The following is a 23,840-nucleotide window of genomic DNA, read 5'->3' as shown; positions in this document are numbered from 1 at the left end:
TTGAATACCACTAGATTTTGTAGCATAGTTTAAAATCCCAATTGAATACCTCAAGATTTTAATGGATTTCAAACAATCCCAATCGAATACCCTCGGATTTCATGAATGCAAAAAAATGCTTTAAAATCTCAATCCAATACACCCCTCTAGGTTCGTAACACAAGCCAGTAGTGTGAAATCTAAAATACAGAAAGATAACAAAAGAAAACGTCTGTCCTAAGTTTTAACACCCACGGTTAGTCTGAAAAGCTTAGTTACATATGCTGGGAAATGAAGTGGTAGTGAAAAAGACAAGAAAGGTGATCCGACTTTTAAACCTTTGGTTAATACAAATGGAGAAGCACAAAAAGTAAAAAAACACAGCCGATTGAGTCTCGTTTACGCCAACTGCCTTGCTTCAATTCCTCTTCGTCCAACTCTTTCTTTCTTCAATATTCTATTCTCTCGACACACTATAAAGATGCAGCCCCCTTTCTATTCTCTCTTCGTGCGCCCCTCTCCTCATCCTACTCTGTTTCTTCTTTGCAAGCTTCACTCAACCATTAAAACATATCCTACCATGTTTAGCTTCCTTTAAGTTTTCAACTTCTCAACTTCAGCTTCAGATTTTTCATTTCATTACATTAAGATTTATGGAGAAGGTGAATTTTATGAAGAATGGTGTGCTGAGATTGTTGCCGGGGTTCAGGTTCCACCCCACTGATCAAGAGCTTGTCCTCGATTACTTGAAGCGCAAAGTGTTCTCGTTTCCTTTGCCGGCTTCCATTATTCCTGAGGTTGATCTCTGCAAATCTGACCCCTGGGATTTGCCAGGTATTTAACTGACTAGTTCTCCTAAAATCTCGAGACGTTATTATTGGTAAGTAATTTGGGCTGATCATTTTTGTTATGAAACAGGGGATATGGAGCAGGAAAGGTACTTTTTTACGACACGAGAGGTTAAGTACCCGAATGGCAACAGGTCGAACAGGGCCACGGCTTCCGGGTACTGGAAGGCCACTGGACTCGACAAGAAAATTGCGAGCAGCAAAGGAAACCAGGTTGTTGGAATGAAAAAAACCTTGGTTTTTTACCGGGGGAAGCCTCCGAGTGGCTCAAGAACTGACTGGATCATGCACGAGTATCGTCTCGCCCCAATTCAATCTCAGCAGGTAATAATCCCAACAACAAACAATGCATCAAGGCCCGATAATTTACAGGAACAATTGCTGAATTCCATTTTGTGTTATGATCATTCTCAGGGACAAATGGAGAATTGGGTTCTTTGCCGAATATTTCTCAAAAAGAGAGGCAGTGCCAAGAATGAAGATAACGAAGTTACTCAGCCTCAACCGAAGCTACAATCCCAGAACATTAACATAGCACCAGCAGAAGCAGTAGCAGGTCCAGCTCCGAGTTCACGGAAGAAGAACAATAGTCCAGTTTTTTACGATTTCATGACCAAGCAGAGGACTACTGATTTGAATCTTGCCCCGGCCTTATCATCTTCCGGTTCCAGCGGGATCACGGAGGCCTCTTCCAATCAGTCCGGGGAGGATCACGAAGAAAGCAGTAGCTGCAATACTACTAGTCTATCCAATTTTTTGAGCAAACGTTTGCCTTAGTACTACGACTACTACCACTACTACTACTACGACCCCTCGATTTATTTAATTAGTGCCTTGCCATAGCTATTGAGTTCTTTTCAATATCATCCATCCATCCAATCCCTCTGGAATAACTAGTTAGGAACCTGAAGTTTGCTTCGGCTGCAACTGTCTCTCCGCGATTTCGAACCAGAGACAGAACTAGTAGTAGAAGGGCAAATTAAACATCAATGTGTTTAAGTTGTTGTTAACAGATGGTTGCTGTGTTATGTACTCAGGAGGATGATTCCTCAATTTACTTTCAGTTTAGTGAAGATGAATATTTATTAATCCTTGTTAGCCTTGATGAATCAGATTAAGAGCTGTGTGATTAACGTTAATTGGTATCACTATCGAAGATGTTTGAAAAGGAGTTTGATTTTTAGGGGGAATAATAATAGTGAAAGAGGACTTTTGATAAAGAAGAGGAAGCAAAACATGTGGCACACAAACGTAAGAGCTTTGTCAAAAGATAAGAGAATCCTTGTGGGAAGCACAAGAACAAGGAACATAATCTTCCCAAAGATCACCTTCCTAGTAGTATGAGGTTCCTTTTGTTGGACCTTGTTTGCAACTTGTAAAACTAACCTACTTTCTTTTTCTTACTTTGCTACCGTAACAATAGACTAAATACATAAAACTACGTATACTCCAACAGAACCCATACGTGACAACTTATTTCTTATTTCGTACGTAAGCACTCGATTTATCTCGTGTTTGGTCTAAATCGGGTAAATCATACACTCCGGAGTCTAACTTGCCGGAGAAATTGTGAAGATTCGGTGTTAAAACAAAAAGGGGAAATCATTTAATCAATCCCTGTTTAAAAAATGGGCAATCATTAAAGGCAGTGGGAAGCCACTATTTATTTGTGGAACAAAGTGGGTTTTGTCAAAGATGCCTAAAGTTGTGCAGGGGAATTTGTTCAGATATGAAAACAAGGGATTTTGTAAATACGAAAGTACTATTACACTGTACTGTATGCTGAAAATGCAAGTTAAGATGTGTATTTTCCTCAGTATACGATTACTTAATACTTAATACAGTACAGTGTTGAAAATTGACAGGGGAGAGGGCAGAGCTTTGGAGCAATGCCAAGTGTAGACCGGGGAAATCAGGGACGGCGTATACAAAGCCGAGCTTACGTGACTGTTTGTTTACACAAATAATTAAACGTACTGCCCCATGCAACAAGAAGAAATACACAAAAAAATACGTAGTTTTTGCATAAACTTAACCATCCACTAGTCTAATTGGAAGTGACATGATGATATAAAAATTGCCGACCACAGTTTCTTCTCGCACTGGCCTATATTAATATAAGCTAGAGCTGTTTTAGTTCTTCACGTCTCCCCCTCTCTTATAGACCTGGCAAATCGTTCGTGTCGTGTATAAACGTGTCGTGTACTTTCGTGTTTCGTGTATTTGGTGGGTATACACGAACACGACACGAATTCAATTCGTGTACACGATTGTAAACACGAACACGACACGATTTAGAAACAGGTAAAAACGACACGAACTGTAGTACACGAATTTTTTCATGCACACGAAAACGACACGATACGAAATAGTACATGAAAACACGAAAACACGAAATATACACGAAAAAATACACGAAACTGGTAACGAATTAGTACACGAAATATTAATATTTTACAAATATTGTCCAAATTCAGGCTTAAACATAAGCAAAGTTACATAAAATAAAGGATAATTGGGAAACTTTGAATTTGTCCGCGACCAACTCTTAATCTGAAGGGTAAATATATATATATATATATATATATATATATATATATATATATATATATAAATATAAATATAAATATATAAATATATATATAAATATATAAATATATATATATATATATAAATATAAATATATAAATATATATATATATATTTATTTCGTGTACCTCGTGTCGTGTCGTGTACCCGAAGGGTAAACACAAAACCGACACGACTTCTCAGTCGTGTATTTCGTGTCGTGTACCTTTTCGTGTCGTGTACCCAAAATGCAAACACAAACATTAAATTTTCGTGTCGTTTTCGTGTCGTGTATTCGTGTCGTGTGAAAATTTGCCGGGTCTACTCTCTTATACTAATTCTAAACATTTCACAGCTAGTCTCTGAAAAGATGTCATATATATCACAATCCAAACAAGTACCGACTATATTCTAAAAAGTAAAAAATATCTCGTGAAATCAGCATATATAAGAGGTTCGACAAATATAACATCGAGATTCGACATATATAACACCGTAGACGCACTCGATACAGTATCTCGAACAAATATTCAAGACCGCGATGTTTTGGACTCAGGCTTGAAGAAAGAGCAATATGAGGGATTACTGGAACTGTGGTTGGGGCTTTCATATATTAAATCACGTGGGCACTTTAAAAGCCTCGCAACTCATTAGGTCAATCACAGATATAGAAAGGAAAAACCCCACAGCTTGTCCTACCAAGAGCCGTATAAGGGCGTCCATGTATAATAAAGAGGTGAATTATTTGGTTGCACAGATAAACAGAAGGCAAGATGATTGCCCAGGGGACAGGGAAAGTGAATGGCTTATCAATTTACATGAAAGTTGACCACTTCCAACACCAACCACTTCTAATTCAGGTTTGTTTAACCAAAATTGAGTTTATGGGGTTGCTTAATATCTCTGCAACAATGACCTCTCCGGTTGATTCAAGCTGTGTTTACGGGTTCTAATCAAGTTTAAAAATGTAAACTTGCCAAATAAGAATAAATGTCGACCGGTCCCATGATCCTCAAACAAGTCATTTGGCAAACTCTATCCTGCACCAACCATCACATGCGAAATACCAGAGAGTTACGCAACAGACCATAACCAAATTTCCTCCTGCATCCTTCAACACCATATTTATTATGTCAAATGCCCAGCAAAACTAAAATAGAAATACTGAACCTAATGGTAATAAACAAGTAGCCCCTAACTTGAACTCTGGTGGCCCAATTACTTGGGGGTAAGTAATTGAGTTTGAGTGTGTGTGTGTTGGGGGGGTTTGTTTGTTCAGAGTTATCAGCAAGTCTTTTATATTGTGCAAAAATTTGGATCGCTGAGCTCACTAAACAGAGGAGGTATATGGATTCATAACAACCTCCATAATGATCCATGAAGTCTACAATATCTGCATGACACAACCCAACGAGGAGAACAAGTAAAGGAGGCATATGGAATCGCAACAACCTCCATTATGATCAGTAGAGTCTACGCTATCAACAAGACACAGCATGAATTATGATCAAATACAGTCTACAATATTAACAGGACATAATCCAACAACGAAAACATATTGTACATTTATCAATAATGAATGTGCGGCCAAGTGACGTTCATAGGAAATATAATGTGCTGAAAGGATCCCAACACTCCCAAAATATTGGCAAATTGGATGTCAACAGGATTTTCCAAACTTTAAATCCAGTAAATCCAGCACAAATACCAGAGAACCCATACCATAACTGTTCCTTTAGCGGAAACACCTGTCATAGACAGTAGAATATGATAATTCTTAGATACAAGGTGAAAGGTATTCAAAATATTTTTCATCTAAATTCATTGGCATCGAATAGTGGTGCAGTCAAGATAGGACATGAGAATTTCCCCTTTCAGGGAATTCCATGGCCACATACATATACACATAAAATTCCTGTTTTCTCTACAATTAAGAGTGGACCACGCTATGCTATCAGCAATTTTGGTAGAATCCTTCCCCGCTGTATTGAAAGTTTAAAACATCCTTTACAAAATCCCAGAAATTTACCTCTCTTTTTCACTTAGGAGCTCATGAGTGATACCAGGGCAGTGGGAATAAGACTTGGAAAATAAAGTCAATACTGCTAAAGGAGATCCAATTTTTAAGATCAAGTCAAATTTTAGTTCTGAAACGGCTATAGTTATTGGCTTATTGCTATAGTTCAACAACAGATATTGACTTTACGACTTAAAACAGAACCATTCCGATGCTTGATTCCAAAATAGAATTATCTAGTTTTTAATTAAACCAACCTTTTACCTGAGTCTTTAAATCATCCATAGGTTATAGATGCAGAAAAGATAGTATAACTATCTTCGTTTTTATCTTTAAAACAAATCAACCATTTGTGCTATTTCCCATTCAATAATAGACAAGCATTGGATTGATCGTATCACGAATCTAGTATCATATTTAGGCTATATAACCAACTATAGCTCTACATTAGACTTGCTCCTACAGCATCTTCAGCATAACCTGATAACCCTTTTGTGAGGTTGAGGGTTTGGTCTAGTGATAAGGCAATCTTCCTCCACGAGACAGCTCATGTGTTCATTTCCTCACTCCATCCCCCTCCTCAATCCTCATACATATTTATATAAATTATTATATAATATAAACAATTACTCATGCATATGCAGTAGACCAAAAATATGGCGAATTAAAGAAATGCAATTTTTTTTGCAAGTTCCAAACCAGAAATTAAGCGTGAATTCAGAAGGGGCAAAAAGGCCAGTTCCATTGAGCTTTTTGATCGTTATAGGGGAAGAATAGGATTGGAGGACCAAAAGATCAAGGTAACCAATTCTGAAGCATGCTGATGTCAAGTGACCTATTTCTAGTATGTTTAAGATGATGCGACATGCTATTGTACTGTTAACTACTTGTACTAGGATTTTTTAATTTTTTTTTGAAAGTGTGTGTTCACGCGTGCATTTTCAGAATAATTTTCACTAGATCTGCTTGTAGACTTTTTTTTTTCAAAGGGCATGTTCAACCGTATTTGTGAGTCGCGCACGAATCAACTCCTGTGCTTTCTGTGAGTTTGCGTCTTTCTGATTCAATTTTACACATATATATTTTATAGTCAACCACCTTATACAAATACAAATACTAGTAATAAGCAAATAAAATTTTCTTCATAGCCTGATTTAAGGTTCCATATTTACTAATTCATTAGTAAATTGTTTCTGCTACATAAAATAGCCACACAATAACTTCTCAGATCCCACCCTATTAGCAATAAGGTTAAAGGAAGGGATACCATTAGCTTAGTGCCTTTTGGTTTCGCTCCAATTGTTGATTACTACAAAATACATTTTATAGTAGACCTATTTTACATGTCTAGCCAACGTAAAAAGGCCATCCATATTGCCTAGCAAAAGATAACACCATACTTCTAACTGGGAATTCAATTAAAAAAAAAAACAAAGTTCAGCATCATAACAATAAGATGAAACTGAAAAGATATTAATTATGGTACTAATCAAGGTGTAACACTCGGTTCAGGCTTGTTTAGCATTCTTACAACTTATTGGCTAATCCTGGCTGTTCAATCTTTCTTTAACTGTGATCCCTCAGCGTCCATCTGTGCAGTTTTCTGAAGAGGTGGCTCAGCACATGCCTTTAGAACCGCGTCATTCTACAAAACAGATGTTTCCAAAGTGGACATCAACGTGGTCAGCAAATAATGATGATATGCACAATTATATATAGAAAATTTTTGTAAGCTACTCAAGCATCACATGAATCGAAAACTTATTTTAGCATGAAAAGTGTACAGCAGAACATAAGTGATCATCGACCTCTTACAAGTTCAAAGGAAAGGTGAAACAACTATTCTAGAGATCAAGGAAATAAGAAACTGATAGGGTACAGTAGAAGCAGCAACAGTAAATTCTTTTGTGTGTCTATCCTGATATCTAATATCTGCTTCACAGATTTTATTGCATCTGAATCTATGTCTAGCAGCTGATTAGTCCAGCTTAACTTTGGCTTTATTATACTGATGATAGGTGGGATTTAATCAAGAACCGGAGAACTGGGAAACCAAATGTTCTGCCTTCAATACCAAAGTGCAAAACAGTACATTACAACATAGATAAAAGAACAGAACTTTTAAGTTCTGCATACTCATTTGAACCAGAACCTATCAATAATAATTCTCATATTAGAAAACAAACCCCAACAAGTCCCACCAGATACCATGTAAGGCCAACGCCATCAAGGGGACTGAAACACACAACACGCTCCTATATATAGTACCTTGGCTATTAAGAAGTTTCAAGAAAGAACTAAGGCCGGGCACAAAAAGAAGCAGCAACGTACAGAAAGTGGACTAAGCCATAGAAACCAGAGAAATGACCAAGAATATAAGAGCTTGACCAATGCGGGTTTAACTATACCAATTTAATGATAAATGATGATTAAGCATTATTACGGAACAGGTCTGACAAGACCTCAAAATACCATTTTCCACAAAGGCCTCACCAGAGTGCACAAGACCCCAACTACATACCGCAAATAGAAACCACCAAAAAATAAGAACTCGAAAGGATCATGGGTCAAACAATAGCATGTGACAGCAAAATATCTTTTTAAACAGGGGAGACATTATATGATCGCAACAACACACACACTCAATTGGACTAAAGAAGAATGAGGATAATGGAATAAACAAAAGGAGGCAAGAGGAACACAATCAATATGAGTAGAATAAAGGGCAGAGCTCAGGAGTCCGTCTTCACAGGTACAGGTATTAAAAGGATAATAAATAAATTACACAAAAAACAATGAATCAATCAAACTCAGCCCCAGAATGACAGTCCTCTACCATTTCACAACTCTTGTATTTTCAATATTATACTATAACAGCTAACAGCCCGAGTTTGTTGCTTGTATCACGCATACCACAGACCCGATACTGACAGGTTCCTAGTGCTGCAAGTAACCCATGAACGGATGACATTATAAAAAGGGTTTATCTGTTCCTCAATAAGTATGCTTGCAATTTCTAACCTATTACAAATTACATCAATCTTTATGTACTTATCAATTTAGATTCACAAAGAGTAAAATGCAAAACAAAATAAGTATCCCATACAAAAGGAGGTCTTAAAACATGGGTTTAAAATAAGAGTAAGAGCAACATGATGTTCTTAGCCCTAGTAAGCAGCATCCCCATACAAATTAACATAAGGCACAGTAGATTAGGCAAAAAAAGATGAAAACTTTATAACAGTACATTGAGGTAATGAGAAGAAGCACAAATCTTGTAGTGTAAAGTGTACCTGCCAGACACGAAGTATGCGCTTCTTGGCGTTGGCTTTGCGAGTGGTAGTGAGCTTAATTCTCTTCCACAGAAGCCCAGACGAGTCGTGCTTCTTTACGATCTCCATCACTCTGCTCCCCCAAAATGCACCCATCTTTCTCCTCTCTCCTCCCTCTCTCTCTCTCTCTCTCTCTCTCTCTCTCTCTCGTTGATCTCTCTGACTTCGTCTGCTCCGAGCCTCCGACTGCCTGCTGCTAAACCTTTTCTGACTGGACTGGACTTACCGCTCTTTCCCAAAGGCCCATTATGAACCAGGATAATCAGTGTTCCTCAATTTCACTTGGCCCATCTTCACAATAAAGCTGACACTATTCAATATCCAGTTGGGCCTCAAATAGAAAATAGAGACATGAGGATGAGGTTTTCAAATCCAGTTAACTTGAATTTTCACAATTGATTTTGTGAACAAATGTATTTGATATCCTATGACAAAAAAAAATGCATTTGATATCCGTTCTCCCGAAAGAGTTGATGTAATAATTTATTAAAAAAAATTTAAAGATGTTAAATCAAATTTTTTGACATAAATAAAGGATGTTACAATATTTATCAGCGAGAAATTGGCTTGTTTTAAAAAAAGTTTGACATTTTCTATCACAATTTCAAGCAATATGGGCTCAAATATGATATCGTGGAAAAAAGTCTCAAATATCACCTCATCTAGTATTTTTATTCAAATTGAATTTTCAGCTCAAAACGTAATTTTAAATTAAGTTTCTAGTTAAAAATTTAAATTTTGCGCTATGGTCAATTTTTATAAAATAATATATACGATGAGAATTTTTATATGTAGTGAAAAAATTGACCTGCCATGTCTCTTGTATTCGGATATGCAGTTGTTAGATTTGGCTAAAAAGTGAGTTGGCATATTTAAAATAAAACAATTTAGCCAACAGTTCCAAAAACTCAACTCCAACCATGCTCACCTGTTGTCTATAAATTTAGCCAACCTCCTATGGATGGCTAAATTTGTCGAACCTCTACACGTCTGCAAGAAAATCTGTAGGAAAATTGGTACATCATTTATTACCATATTGAACTGATATATTCTATTTTAACAATTTAAAATATTAATAACATACTATTTTTAAATTATAGCCAACCAATATAACCATCACCATTGAAGCAAAATGTCTTACAGGTTCAGCAAATTTTACATAATGTCTTACAGGTCCAATTTAGCCAACCATTATAGCCAACGCCGTTGGAGATGCTCTTAAGGGTGTAAATTGCACATAAAATTCCTAGTATGTTCGAGACATGCTTCGAAATAAAATAGTAAAGCACGCGTTAAAATGAAAAGCGGGAAGGCTAAATCGAGCACACATTTCCCATTAAAATCGTGTTTACCCGAAATAAAAAGTAACATCTCTCTGTTGCTTTGCGATAGACCAGAAATGTTGAATTTTAAACGGAGGAGACCGGAGACGAGACCAGAATTTGGCAACTTGAATTTTGATTTTGTTTTCTCACTGGGGATGGATACGATATCTGAATCTGAATAATAATACAAGCACCAAAGATAAATTTAGTAGTTGTAGATGGTCAATATCTGGAGGTGATATTTCGGGAATTAATAATGAAGCAACACACCTAATAAATTCATAACCCACGTTTGCGTTCCATTATTATTCAACTACATGCGACCGTGATAACAGGGACAATCAAACTTTGCATCTTCCCTTTATTCTCATTTCACTATTATATTAGTGAAAATACATTACTTTCGAAGGTGGTGAAGATCTGAAATAACTCTTCATTTTCATTTTATGAGATTATTAGGATTAAGTAGTTTGTATAAATCCATCTCCCTTAATAAACTTGGATTAGAGCTGTAAATCGAGTCGGGCAGCTCGCCCGGCTCGAACTCGTTTAACTGAGGTCGACCCGTTAAACGAGCCGGATTTGGACAAAGGTTCCAGCTCGTTTAATTAAACGAGCCGGTTTCACTCGACTCGTGAAATTAAACAAGCCGAGTTCGAGTAAAGGTTTAAACTCGATTAAGTGTAAAATTATACGAGCTGACTCGCTCGACTGGTTAAAACCGGCTCGTTTAGCTAAACGAGCCGGTTCGACTCGACTCGTGAAATTAAACGAGTCGAGTTCGGATAGAAATTTAGGCTCGATTAGTTAAACGAGCCGGCTCGTCTCGTCTCATATGGATTAAACTTGACTCAAATTATGCTCGGTTCGAAACTCGGTTGTCTCGGTTCGAATTACAGCTTAACTTGGACCTTAATATCATATCATGTATGTTGTTACATAAACAAAAATTTATTAATGTGAAACCTCGTAATTTAAAGTTTTTCTGTCATCAAAGAGGTTGCTTTTTTTTTTTTGAATAAATAAGTTCATTCAATAATAAAAAGTCATACGACATCTACATAAACAGTCGCGTCGAACAAACAAAACACAGAGGTTGTTTGATTACTTGGTTTAAAAAATTTGGGATTAGATATCAGTATAAAATCAACCAAATTCAAAGTCGTGTTTAATTTACCTTTTTTTATTCCTTCCGGTTTTCATATCCAAGTCTTTATTATTGAAAAAGGGAGGTGAGTATGAAATTGTGACATGAATATCATTTTTAATGTTAATTTATATTTTTTAAAAAATATTAATAATAACAAAAAAATATTTATATGTACAAATAAATGTTAGCAATAATTAAAGTCTAATAAAATAATTTAATCATTAACATAATGATATTTAAAATTAAACGGATTCATTTCATCACTAAACCAAACATATAATCAGAAATTGTAATCTCATGCCAATTTAATCTGCCATCCTAATCTCATACAATTTTTACTCGATTTTTTTATTACAATTTCGTATCGTTTCACGAACTAAACGATCTTTATCAATATCTATTTATAATTATAATAAATCATTTTGACATTTATTTCTGTTAATATTCTTTTATTATATTTTCATTCTTTATTTCGATTCTCTCCGTTGTCCTAACTAAACCCGAAGTATCACACGTCAAGAAATTCGAGAAACGGTCGGGTTTCAACCAAATAACGTATGTTGATTTGTTTTCCACCCCAGCGTCACCGAGATGCAATACTAACAATATAAAAATATAGTCCACCGAATAAAAAAGAAAAATAGGGCGGGTTTACATATAAAAAAGAAGAAGAAGAGAATAATGAAATTTCCGGTTTGACTGAGAATAAAAACGGAGGTAGACTTTGATCCATTGAATTGACCCACTCCCTCTTCTTCTTCTTCTCTGTATTTTCTAGGTTTTGCACAATCCAACCAATCCTAACCTGCATTTTGTTCACCCGCTTCTAGTTATAATCCAATTGAAACAACAACGAGCTTCGAATTATTATTATTAATTTATTTAGCAGCAGCCGCAGCGGGGGAAATGAAAAATTCACTCAAGAAATTGAGAGGATTGGCCTCCACTGCGATTCCCAAGCACGGACGTCACCACCACCATCTCCGCCAGCCTCTTTCGAAATTGGATGACGTCACTCAAGCTTCTCAGGTCCTGAAAGATTTCATTTTTATCATCATTTCCATCTTTTTTTTAATTTGTTTGATTGATGATTGATTGTGGCTTCTTCTTTGACTTTGATTATCATGTCATTGTTAATCTACGATTTCGCGTTTTTTACTAGATCTCATTTCTTGTTACTCACTGCTACTGATTATGAATTGCTTGTTTTGCCTGATTTTAGATGCCCTCTGATTTTCTGCTGTTTTTTGCTTACTCGTTTCTCGTGTTTCGGTCTTTGTTGCAACTGATTCCTCGTTAAGTATAGTCGCTATGTGCTGTGTTATACTGGTTATTAATGAAAATGTTAAGTTATTGTTAGCTTTTAGAATTTAGACTACAGAATTGTTATTGTTTAGACTACTAGCTCTTTTTGTGAGTTTGGGACTTCATCTTATCTTAGTGTTCCAAGGCAGTATCGAACCCGATTTTAGATTTGTTTTGTTTTCTTTGTTGCAGGACATGCAAGACATGAGAGATTGCTACGACAGCTTGTTATCTGCTGCTGCAGCCACGGCCAATAGTGCATATGGTTTTTACCTGACTTGCTCTCTATGTTTCAGTTTTTAATATTCATCTCTTTTTTTCTTTTGCATAATATGTGTTCCTCCGAAGCGATATTGCAACTTGCGTTACATATGAATATTTTTATTGCGTCTAAATAGTAGACGCGTGGGGCCTATTTAATGTCATTGATTGTAGGTGGCCTGGTTATGCCAGCTACAAATTAATCAGAGGATGGTTTTTGTAATTGTAAATAATCTGTAAATCCTGTAGTGACTTGTTGAAGATTTGGATATATATAGGTATTGAAGTTTCTGGTCTGTTTTGATTTTGAATGTCACTACTAAGTGGATTGTTTTATAGATATCTCTTTGTCCTCTGTTATTGCTCAAAAGTATGCTAATTCCGGATAATTGCACATTCAGAATTCTCAGAATCACTACGAGAAATGGGAGATTGTCTTCTTGAAAAAACTGCATTAAATGATGACGAGGAAAGTGGTGAGTGAGCAATCAGTTCTTTATTATTTTTATCTTTAAACTTCATTCGGCAAGCTGCAATCGTTTTTGCGATAATGTTGACTTGCTACAAGTTTGTTTCTTTTCTGTGAATTAAATGTGCAACCAACATTGGTTATGGACTACATTGCTGTGGAGATAAAGTAACTTCCATTTGGGTGTTCATTTATTAATCCTTTTTATAAAAGTCAAGTGTTCTTTCTTATATGCAGGTAAAGTGTTGCTGATGCTGGGAAAAGTTCAGTTTATAATCCAGAATCTTGTTGATCGCTATGTGGGTTACATCTATAATATATTGCAGTATATCTTAGATTCCTTAAATATATATGTTTTATTAATAAGTTATTAATATTTTGTTCAGCGCTCCCATATCTTCCAGACGATCACCATCCCGTCAGAGTCCCTTCTTAATGAATTGCGTACTGTTGAGGTTAGTTCCTGTAAAGTAGTTAAATTCACAGGTACATGGGAAATTAGTATAATATGTTCTCTGTACCTATGTTGCTGGTATGCTTTTTAAATCTGGTATACCATATACCCACAGAACCAGTTCCTTGTCTTGTTACAAATTAAAATAAGAAACTGATTAGAAGAGGAATTAATCATCGGAACATATAGTTTTCTTAGGTTTTTTGTTTCTCTGCGTGTTTCTGTGCATGAGGCTGTGAGCCATGTGCGCCGGTAAATATTTAAAGCACATCGTCTGTTAAGTTTAAATCTCCCAATAAAATGACTAGATTTCAACACCAAATTTGGAGAAGTTACCCAGCTACATTTATAATTCTGATCTATAAAATGCATTTATTTATTAAATTACAGGACACCCAATGTTCAAATGGAAGCATGTCTAGCAATCAAAAAATTATCCTCTTGAAATCCTGCGTGGAAACTTTTTTAATTCACATTCCTGTGCTTGTGTTAGTGTAACCTTTTCGCACTACTGTTTAGTGCTTATCTTCAAGTTTTTCAATTAGTACAGATTGCTGCTTTGGATGGATTTTAAACCTTGTTAGATGGTTAGATAGGCATAACACTGCACGGAAATTGTCAAATTGATTTCTATCCCCTCTTATTTGCTCTCCTATTCTTGATGCAGGAGATGAAGAAACAGTGTGATGAAAAAAGGTTCAAGTTCATTCTTATAGTTGATGATATTATGGTTGCAATTATCTGACATTTTTAATAATGAAAGGTCTTATCCTGTATTAATGACTTGCAGAATGATTTATGAAGAGATGATACCAAAAAGCAGAGGGAAAGGGAGGTCAAAAAGCAGCAAGGGAGATGGCTTCTCTGTTCGCGAACTGCAAGCAGCTCAAGATGACTATGATGAGGATGCTAGTATGTTTGTTTTTCGTATGAAATCTCTTAAAGGTGGACAATCCCGAAGTCTTTTAACACAGGCATCTAGGCACCATGCTGCTCAGGTTTTTTAATTCTTTCCGAAAAATTAATCAGTTCTAACATACTGATATAGTGATATAATATAATTATAATCTAGTCACTGTTTAACAATCACATACTTATACTCCATTATTGTCAGCAGATGTCTTTTTTCAGAAAGGCTTCCAAATCTCTTGAAGCAATTGATCCTCAGGTTGAATCCATCACTGCACGGCATCATATTACATACCACTTCGACGGACTCAAAGATGAGGATGATGCTAGTGGTGGTGATGATATTGATGAGGATTATACTGATGACACTGATGATGACTCTGAAAGCTATGATGATAATGAGCTTAGTTTTGATCATGGCCATGCTAATAATGGTCAGGATGATTCTAAAACAAAAGACTCAATGGAGGTAAGTATTACATTGTTCAAGACTTTAAGTGTTCTACTGCTACTGACCAACACATTCTTGTATCTTATATATTGAGTCAATGCGGATCTGCATCTAATACATCATAAACATGGTGCTTTAGTGATGCAAGACAAAACAGCAAAAGCATAGATTGAAATAATTTTTTAATTAAATTGCAACTTAATTGTGATCCCAGTACATCCCCCTAAAATTATCAATCGCAACCAATATTATTCCCAATTAAAGATTGTATGATCCAAGCATACCAAAATTATTTGTGTAATGTGATATGAATACCAGTGCAAAAAGGACTCGATTTACCTGATGTTGGGTCTAGTAGGGTGGTCCCGGGGTTTACTTTTAAAGGTTCCCCGTCAAAATAAATAAATAAAATAAAAATTACCGGAAACAGCCCACTTACCCTAGTGGGCCAATGAACTAAAGCCCAAAACAAATGAAGTGAAATAAGCAATCCAACTAATAATTTAATTGCAACTTAATCACTATCCCAATATGTTTCCCTATAATTATTCAATCATAACAATATTATTCCCACTGATAGAGTGTATGATCCAAGCGTAACAAAACTATTCTTATAAGGTCATTGAATATTGGAAACAACCCTAATGTGCCAATGAAGTAAAGCCCAAAACCAACAGGCCGAAATAACCAATCCAACTAATAATAAACTAGCCTATATATAATATCAAGACTGGGGACTGATCCCCATAATTTAGTTTAGGCATTGAAACTCTTGCAAACTGTGTGCTATGTTGGCCTTGGGTCATATTGTTAGTCGTCCTGTTTGATGCAATTATAAATTTCAACTTGTAGCCTACCACTTAGAATAGTGGCTGCCTTTTCATTAGAAATTATTTGGTTTAAGAGCTATGAACTGGTGGATATAAACTGTGGGATACTACATTAACTTCCTTCATGTCATTGCAGTTGGATGAAGTTGATATTACATTTCCAAAAGCTCCCACGGCTGATGTGAAGGTATGAAAAAGTCATCCTAGCATAATGTTTACCTAGTAACTAATTAGGAAAAACCTGCTGATATTTGAGTGACTATCTAATGATATATTGTACATCGTTTTCTTGATGTAATCCTATATATACTACTATTTTAGTAACTTGCTTCTGTCTACAGGCCAGAGTATTGCATTTTCATTTTTCTAGCTTTTCAAATTGAACTTTCTTATACAATTACTGTTTGTGGAGGCTTTCCTTTCCTTCACATTCTTTTCTGCTTGCTTAATATACTCATAATTTGCATAAATTTCTGTTTCTTTTGCAACAGGAAAATCCAAAGAGGAAACCTGTTGACAGCTCTTTACTTCGTAGAAATCTTGATCCAAGCAGCAAATCAGCTCCACTTTTTATTGGGAAGGATTCTGACCCTGCTGAAAGGTATGTACCCATTCGGCAAGCTTCCTCTCGGAAGTTCTCCACCTATGTGCTGCCCACACCTGATGAGACAAAGTGTCAAGTTTCATCACGATCAGATGCACAAACACCTCAAGGACGTGTAAGTGTGAGCGGAGGTACAAGTAGTCCGTGGCATTCATCCCCTTTGGAGCACAAAAAAGTATTAGGAAATGAGAACTCAAGTCCAGTTTTATCAAATATGCAGTCAGTACTGAAAGATAGCAACAGCAATATTAGACCAAGTCGATCACCACCTCATTTAGCAGAGGGGCTCTCGTCACATATTGATCGTCATGGCGATACCAAAAAAGTTAGAAGGCAAGCTTTCTCTGGTCCGTTGATGGGCAAGTCATGGTCAAGTAGGGCTAATACGTCTGCTAGTGGCCCTATTGCCTCAACAGGAAATGCTCTCCTGTTTTCTGGATCACTAATGCGCACTCCACTACCAAAGCCAACATCGTCCCCAGTATTATCATCAGGTGTCTCGCCAACTTTCACATCGTCCCCGAAAATTAGTGAACTACATGAGCTTCCCAGACCCCCTGCTCATATCAAAACAAAGGGAACTTCAAATATAAGTCATTCTAGTCCCTTGCTTCCTAAAGGTCAGGAGCTCTCTGGCACAAATAAATTGACAGCGACAAATGCATCTACTCTTCCAAAGCCTCCGCAGACCTTCAACCGCAGTTACTCAATACCCTCAAGAGGTCAAAGGGAAAAAGAGTCGCATGCCCCGAAAAATTTGGAATCTCCTAATTTCAAGATGACTGAGGATATCTCTTCGCCTCCTGTTAAACCAATTTCCTTATCAAACACATAGTTGACCACATTTGGTGGTCAATCTGCCACCGCCGCTATCCAGATTAGAGGTATTTTGAAACCCTGCAAGTAGTTCTTTTCCAATTTGACCGATTACAAATAGTGCTCGTATACAAATACAAGTATATATTATCATTTGCATTTGCATAACGTTTGGCCTGTGCATATATTTCTGTTCACTTGTTAAATTGTGTTACATCAGCCTCTTCTTTCTCCCAATGTGTTTGCCGACCTCATCATAAACCGACTTTATACTCGATTTACGAAGAAGAAATTACATTTTATATATTATGAATTTATGAGAAAACAGGAAATGAGGTGTACCTCACCTTCCAGCATGAGGTTTGAACATAATACATGGATAGCATAGAAGTGCTTAGGAGTGAACTTACAACCTTATCCTCTTATTTGTGGCCATCTACCAGTGCATCTTTGATTGCATATCTGAAAAGTCTATTAGCACATGGTTATTTATTGTTCACATAATTGGTTGCTTTCTAGTAACCAAATATATTGGTGGTTAGTGGTTACTTTTTTTAATTGCCGTGGTCCCTAACATGGTATTAGAGCTACAGTTCGACATGATCCTGGACAGAAGTCATCATGGTTACTTGCAATTAGTCAACCTCATCAGGGAAACTTTGCATGTGGATAACTGTAACTTTGGGTCTACAGATTAAGCTGAGTATTGGTCTTGTAGGTCATGACCTGCTTATAATATTAAATTAGATATTATACTAGAAAGATATAGAGACATGAAAGGTAAGAAAGGGCTATGTTAGAATTGAAGTTTCATGGGGAATGCATCAATGCCGAGTAAGAACCAGCTTCATGCCTTGTGAAAATATTAGTCTAATTTACTGCTTTACTGCAGTCCTATCGGAATGGTAGCAAATTGCTTTGTGTACATCACAAGTGTTTGTAAATTCTTGTTGCATTGATATTTGTTTATGTAACTTGAGAATTCATATACCATAAGAATCTAATTAGACATTCAAATTATATGGATCCCTTCATAGGGATTGGTCTGCATCTGTAGCATATGTGACCAAATTTACTTGTTGTGTTATAGCGTTACCTTGCCTTTTTTATGAATTAGTTTTGCTCATTGCAGGCGCAGAATAATTTGATACCAGTTGAGCTAGGACCATTATCTTGGCTGGCGAATGCTCATATCCTTTGTCAGGTGAAAGAACCTTTGTCGAGTGAAGATGTTGTGTACATATATCTATGGTCCTAAATAATTTATCTCCTTGCACGTTCCAGTGAGGGCACAAATGCTTAGGTTCTAACCAAAAATGTTGTTAAATATGAGAAATTTTGTTATATCTTGCATTATGGCAGTGGTACAGACGTTGGAAAAGTTCATTTATGTGTTAGCTCCAGCCTCCAGTTATTCAAAATATGTTGGTGTAGATTTTTTTATTTTTTTGGTCAGAATATGTTGGTGTAGATTACAACGGTTGTTATATATGAATTTTTAATGGAAGAGCCCAACATCCTGACTTTTCAAGTTTTCTCTAAATTGTTTCGGTATTAGTTGATTAACTGAACTGAATCTTCTTTTATAATCTTTGGTCTCTTGTTGTACTCAGAGGACAGGAGGGGGTGTTTAGTTTCTAATTCCAGTTTACTTTATGCATGGAGCTGAGGCTGATATCACTCAATGGCATTGTTGTGTTATATTAAAATTGAAGGGTGTGAAGTGTGAACCTTTGTACTTCTAAGGATCCTGAGTGCAATCGGTTGGCCAACCTCTGTTGCTAGTTGCTACACAGCAAAATTAGTGGGAATTTTGTGCCAGAGCCTAGAGTTCTCAGGGCATCTCCAACCCCAACCTGTACGATCCATAACTAAAATTTATTCATACATATAAAAAATTTACAGAGGTTATGAAAAAAATTCAGACTCCAACGGGATATTATTGTTATTGTGATGTCTGTAACTTTAGCAAAGCTCTCAGTTATATTTTGGCCAATCTTGTTTATAATTTTAGCCAAACTCCTGATGTTAGCTATATTTGACTGACCTTTAGTTATATTTAATCGACCTTGGATACTCATGACAATTGGAGATACTCTTAATAAAAAATCTCAATATTTATTTAGTAATAACATCGTAAATCCTTTTTAGAGTAAAAATAATATATGTATTAGTATATATATATAATCTGTAACATCTTTTTTTTAGGATGAAAACGATTAATAATATCTATAAATGTTCTTAATCTGTACTTGATTTATTTTAGGCAGAGTTTCACAAAATTTTCAGAGTCCCACATGATTTACTTAAATTTTTGACAATTTTTTTTCAAAATTCTTATGGATTTTAGCTTGATTTTATATATTCAAAATCTAAGAAAAGTTCGAACAATGAGCATGTTTATATTTTTCAATTTTAATTGGTCTCCGCAAAATGTTTTAGAATAATTTGAAAATTGATTAAATACTTAAATATCAATAAATATTAGTTTTTGATCCTTATTCAATACACCTGAAATTTAGAAAAAAATTATTCGATGTAATACAACCGAGATATATAACTTTAACTGAAATACTGAACTAATGGCTCTTTTTGAGCTTGGAATACAAGGTCTCCAAAACTACCACCCTGTTGGGGCACCTTTCAGTCAACTAATTACACGCACTTTATATTACATGTCAACCCTCACCATCACCACAAGCTTATAGCTTAAAGCTTACAGCAGCATTAAAACAGTATTTGGTTTACAAAGAGACGCTACATGATTTAGCATGAGACGGGAACTTCAAGCAAAGACAAATGTCGAAATTCAGGAGCCTGGAGCTTCACTGGCCTTGACAAATCTACCCTTTACACGCTTTCTGGTATCAGCTCTGGCCTTTCTCGATTCATACCGGATGTGCTTATCATATCTATACATAAAATATTCCAAAAGGTCGTGATTTTGCATTGTTTTCGGAAGCATATTTAAAAGTATAAAAGGGCAATATATGAATAGCGACTCTACCTCCGTGTTTTCTTCTTCTCCTTGTACCGAAGCATTGCATTATCTCTGTTCTTTGCCATCAACTGTAAATCAGTCTTTATTGTTGCTGGCGCTGTATTTTCACATCTCAGCATCTGCTGCACATAATGAAAATCTTTAGAGCCACACAGTATTTGGGAATACCAAAACCCGAACCTGATGATCCCCTTACCATCGGTAAATTGTTGCTCTCACATGATGTTGGCCCAGCTGCTGGGTTATTTCTGTCATTCTATCATTTTTAAAAAGAGTCAAAAGAGCGTGTCAGTATGTACAATGATACCGGCTGAGAAGAGTGTAAGGGTAACTAATTTCTTAACCATACTAATAAGTAAGTACAAGATTCCTCCCGCATAACCGGTGGATGATGATGACATGCATCAAATTGCATTTGTATTCCAACAGAAACCAATTTAAGTTCAATCAAAAATCAAGGAGATTATTATAATTTTTATTCACCCTATTAAATTGGTTTCATTAATCATAGACCCCGCTATTCCTTTTGAAGGCCTTCATTTGATGTGGTCACTTGGTATTCTTATTTTTATGTCTTTGACTTGGTGCATTATAAAGAAGGGACACTTCAGCTGTCTAGCTACTGTGTAAACAGGCTATCACCTTAAAAGTAACAAGATTCTCAAGTGTCGCAGAACTATTCATTCCGTAAAGTTCTCTTATTCCCTTTGTGTCGTCCAGAGAAGCTTCAGTTAGGAGTTCACTATAACTTCTCACAGTAAACCCTGCATCATTCGCACCTTCACCCAAATCTAGTGGACCTGAACCCCTTAGACATCCCAGATTAAAATCCCAAATCTGCGGAGAACAACCATTTACAGTCAGGTGCAGAACAAATCCATAAGTTCATCCAAAGATACAATAAAATGCTTGTGGAAACGGGTATTAACTAAAAAAACTAACAGATAGGAAAGAATGTTCCAGAAGAAGAATTAATAATAATGGTTCACAAATTGTTCTGCAAATTACAGCACACGGGACTAAGTGGAATTCACAACTATGTAATCTGCCAAATCACCAAAGAGACTAAAAGAGTTAGCAATTAAGTAGCAGAGCTATATACAAACTAATAATTATGTAGTTTTAGGAAGAAAATATTAGCTAGACAAGAGGTAAGTAGGAGAGCTATATACAAAAACTGATGCCTATTTACTGCAAGAGTGGGTCATAAAATTGGTGCCTTGGTGGTTCTAAAAGAGAGTACTAATGAGTAATTGTTAGCGGATTAAAAAAATAGAACACGTCAGCAACGAGAACTTAAGCTGGTTGATATCGATATGAGTATCTAAATCCCAGACTATGCGGTTAACATCCTAACAATGAAACCCCTTGTTAATTCTTAATGAAGAAACTTAGCTGGAGCCTGACATGGAGAGAGTTGGAACTTAGAAAAGAGAAAATCCATCTCACTGTAGAGTGGATTAGCAGGAAGCCCATTTCTTGGTGTAATACTCAACATTAGTGTGTAAACTAAAAATTTAAACACTAAAGAAATCTCATAAAAGTGGCTCTAATAGCAAGGTTAAGTTAAGGTTATTTGGTAAAAGAGCTTAATTGATTGATACATGCCCAAGATTTTAATAATAAAAGAACCATGAGATTATGTAGTAACAAGTTAGTGTGTAAAATTTCAATTGTTTCCAAGCTAGTACAAGTGTGCATCATATTAAGGCCAAGCAGATAATCAAAAGCTGTGAAATGCCGGACTAATAAAAAACATACATATGGTAACAAGAAAAAACAAACAAACAAAAATCGGTTGAATACGAAGCTAGGAGAGAAAACCTGAGTGCCCTGATCAGAGGGATGAGTATTCCACAACATCTGTCCGCTCTCGCCTTGCTCAAAACCACCCTGATCAACCTCATTCATCACATCCAATTGACCAGTACTCGTGCTCGTACTTACCTGTTGCTGCATCAGCAAAGAGGTAAATGGAAGCAATTGCTGCTGCGGAGTTAAAGACTGCGCCAATAACAATGAATGCGCGTCTTTGTCATCATCACCATCTACACTATCCATAAATCCCCTCCTCCTCTCTTGTGCATCCTCCTCCTGCTGCCTAATCTGAAAATGCTCGTCTCCGTCTTGTTGTTGCTGCTGCTGTTGTTGTTGTGTGTGAAAGAGATGAACCAATTGCTTGAGCACCGCGTGCTTCTGGTTCCCCCCAATTAAACCAGCACTCGACGATTCGCCTCGGCCTTTCCTATAAACCTGGCCAAACAAACTACTACTAGGCACCATGAATTGATCATCACCACCCTCCTCGTCATCACACTGGAACCCCTTAATCACCCCAATGTTCACATCACAATGAACCAATTTCATCAAATCATGACCCAAATGCGCCGCGAGCTGAGCCGGAGCCGGACATCCACTAAACCCCTGCACACTCTCCCGCCGATGATTCGTCACCGACGAGTGAGCATCGGAATCACATTCAATACAAAGCATCAGATTATCCGAAACACAGTGAACCGCAACAGGCTGGGAGGCGCAATTATCGCAGATCTGAGATCGAATATGCTTCAAAGAAAGAGGGTTCGCCGAGTGGACATGTTGATCACAAGCCACACAGAGCTTGGCTGAATCGGCTCTGCAATAGAGTATAGCTGTCTCTTGGTTGCAGTGGTCACAGGCCACGCCCATTTCTCTTCTTCTGATGAGCCGTCGTTCTTCCGCCGCCTCGTCGTCGCCGCCGGCAGCCATGGATAGGGGGAGTGATGGTTTTCTCTTGGTTTTATCGAGTCAAAGCAGAGATGTCAAGTGGAGCTGAAGCTTCTCTCTTTGTTTTCTGTTTTGGGGAACCTTGCTGTCTAATAACTCAATTTACTCTCCCTTTTTGTTGTTTTTTAAACAAATGAGGGAAAGCTTGCTCAGCTTAACCGAGGGTTACCACCTAACTAAATTATTAGTGTTGTGTCAGGATCTCACAAAGGATTGTTGCATTATTTTATTTATATCTTACTCCCTCGATTCCCTCCGTTTGTGCACACACATGTATTTTAATATTTGTGTTTTTCATTTATCTTTTATATATTCTTTTCTAAATAAAAATTTAATATTTATTTAGAAAAATAAATTTTATAAGAAGTATGTGCTAAACAGTAAAAAGACATAAAAAATAGAACGTATAGAAATGAGTGGTATCGAGAGAATATGTTTTATGTTTTAAGAATGATCGTAGAAATTGGAAATCAAAAACTAATCGATTAATTTTGGAAATTTCTATGAGGTCTTTCAAAAATAATAATATTTAGTTTTCTTATTTTGATAGTCGACTTTCGTATGAGGGTTTCCGTCATCACTCTCCGCCATCCAGATCTCCATCTCCCTACCAATTAACTAACTTCGCTCTCTCATCTTCTTCTATTATTTTACCAGTTTTTCAATAAAACTCAAATCTAATCTTTTTGGATCAGATCTTATTGAGTACCTCGTTATCAAGGTTATTAATCGTGCTGTTTTTTGAGATGCTAATG

At 36.4% G+C, this 23,840-nt stretch overlaps 4 protein-coding genes across 5 annotated transcripts; 2 read left to right on the top strand and 2 right to left on the bottom strand.

Moving 5' to 3' along the window:
* Window positions 1-284: 284 nt before the first annotated feature.
* LOC108193277 (NAC domain-containing protein 83) lies at window positions 285-1,916 on the top strand. The gene is made up of 3 exons (XM_017359867.2): window positions 285-813; window positions 898-1,151; window positions 1,242-1,916. Exons 1-3 carry the CDS (start codon window positions 633-635, stop codon window positions 1,602-1,604), a joined length of 798 nt encoding a protein of 265 aa, XP_017215356.1. The 5' UTR covers window positions 285-632; the 3' UTR covers window positions 1,605-1,916.
* A 2,980-nt stretch (window positions 1,917-4,896) lies between these two features.
* On the bottom strand, window positions 4,897-8,957 carry LOC108193977 (uncharacterized). The gene is made up of 3 exons (XM_017360844.2): window positions 8,706-8,957; window positions 6,944-7,057; window positions 4,897-5,143 (listed from the first exon to the last, which is right to left on the bottom strand). Exons 1-2 carry the CDS (start codon window positions 8,838-8,840, stop codon window positions 6,968-6,970), a joined length of 225 nt encoding a protein of 74 aa, XP_017216333.1. The 5' UTR covers window positions 8,841-8,957; the 3' UTR covers window positions 4,897-5,143; window positions 6,944-6,967.
* A 2,904-nt stretch (window positions 8,958-11,861) lies between these two features.
* On the top strand, window positions 11,862-18,849 carry LOC108196679 (uncharacterized protein At2g33490). The gene is made up of 11 exons (XM_017364077.2): window positions 11,862-12,248; window positions 12,717-12,789; window positions 13,187-13,261; window positions 13,492-13,553; window positions 13,641-13,709; window positions 14,376-14,404; window positions 14,499-14,706; window positions 14,826-15,086; window positions 16,035-16,085; window positions 16,390-17,386; window positions 18,451-18,849. Exons 1-10 carry the CDS (start codon window positions 12,126-12,128, stop codon window positions 17,335-17,337), a joined length of 1,899 nt encoding a protein of 632 aa, XP_017219566.1. The 5' UTR covers window positions 11,862-12,125; the 3' UTR covers window positions 17,338-17,386; window positions 18,451-18,849.
* A 1,024-nt stretch (window positions 18,850-19,873) lies between these two features.
* LOC108196522 (zinc finger protein CONSTANS-LIKE 15) lies at window positions 19,874-23,252 on the bottom strand. 2 transcript variants are annotated; one of them, XM_017363842.2, is made up of 5 exons: window positions 22,144-23,252; window positions 20,962-21,156; window positions 20,516-20,575; window positions 20,326-20,438; window positions 19,874-20,230 (listed from the first exon to the last, which is right to left on the bottom strand). In XM_017363842.2, exons 1-5 carry the CDS (start codon window positions 23,065-23,067, stop codon window positions 20,128-20,130), a joined length of 1,395 nt encoding a protein of 464 aa, XP_017219331.1. In that variant the 5' UTR covers window positions 23,068-23,252; the 3' UTR covers window positions 19,874-20,127. The 2 variants fall into 2 exon arrangements, with proteins under 2 accessions (XP_017219331.1, XP_017219330.1); XM_017363841.2 differs by having other exon boundaries at window positions 20,326-20,441; window positions 22,144-23,236.
* Between the last annotated feature and the right edge of the window lie 588 nt (window positions 23,253-23,840).

This window comes from Daucus carota, chromosome 7 (genome assembly GCF_001625215.2).
Source record: "Daucus carota subsp. sativus chromosome 7, DH1 v3.0, whole genome shotgun sequence".
Taxonomy (NCBI): domain Eukaryota; kingdom Viridiplantae; phylum Streptophyta; class Magnoliopsida; order Apiales; family Apiaceae; genus Daucus; species Daucus carota.
This window is presented reverse-complemented; position numbering and strand designations above follow the sequence as displayed.

Coding starts and splice junctions, on each gene's coding strand:
- LOC108193977 (XM_017360844.2), bottom strand. CDS start 8,840: ATGGGTGCATTTTGGGGGAGCAGAGTGATGGAGATCGTAAAGAAGCAC. Junction 7,058..8,705: donor GCATACTTCGTGTCTGGCAG/GTACACTTTACA, acceptor TCTGTTTTGTAG/AATGACGCGGTTCTAAAGGC.
- LOC108196679 (XM_017364077.2), top strand. CDS start 12,126: ATGAAAAATTCACTCAAGAAATTGAGAGGATTGGCCTCCACTGCGATT. Junction 12,249..12,716: donor ACGTCACTCAAGCTTCTCAG/GTCCTGAAAGAT, acceptor TCTTTGTTGCAG/GACATGCAAGACATGAGAGA. Junction 15,087..16,034: donor AAACAAAAGACTCAATGGAG/GTAAGTATTACA, acceptor ATGTCATTGCAG/TTGGATGAAGTTGATATTAC.
- LOC108196522 (XM_017363841.2), bottom strand. CDS start 23,067: ATGGCTGCCGGCGGCGACGACGAGGCGGCGGAAGAACGACGGCTCATC. Junction 20,576..20,961: donor AGAATCTTGTTACTTTTAAG/GTGATAGCCTGT, acceptor TAAAAATGATAG/AATGACAGAAATAACCCAGC. Junction 20,231..20,325: donor GAGAAGAAGAAAACACGGAG/GTAGAGTCGCTA, acceptor TTTTATGTATAG/ATATGATAAGCACATCCGGT.
- LOC108193277 (XM_017359867.2), top strand. CDS start 633: ATGGAGAAGGTGAATTTTATGAAGAATGGTGTGCTGAGATTGTTGCCG. Junction 814..897: donor TGACCCCTGGGATTTGCCAG/GTATTTAACTGA, acceptor GTTATGAAACAG/GGGATATGGAGCAGGAAAGG. Junction 1,152..1,241: donor CCCCAATTCAATCTCAGCAG/GTAATAATCCCA, acceptor GATCATTCTCAG/GGACAAATGGAGAATTGGGT.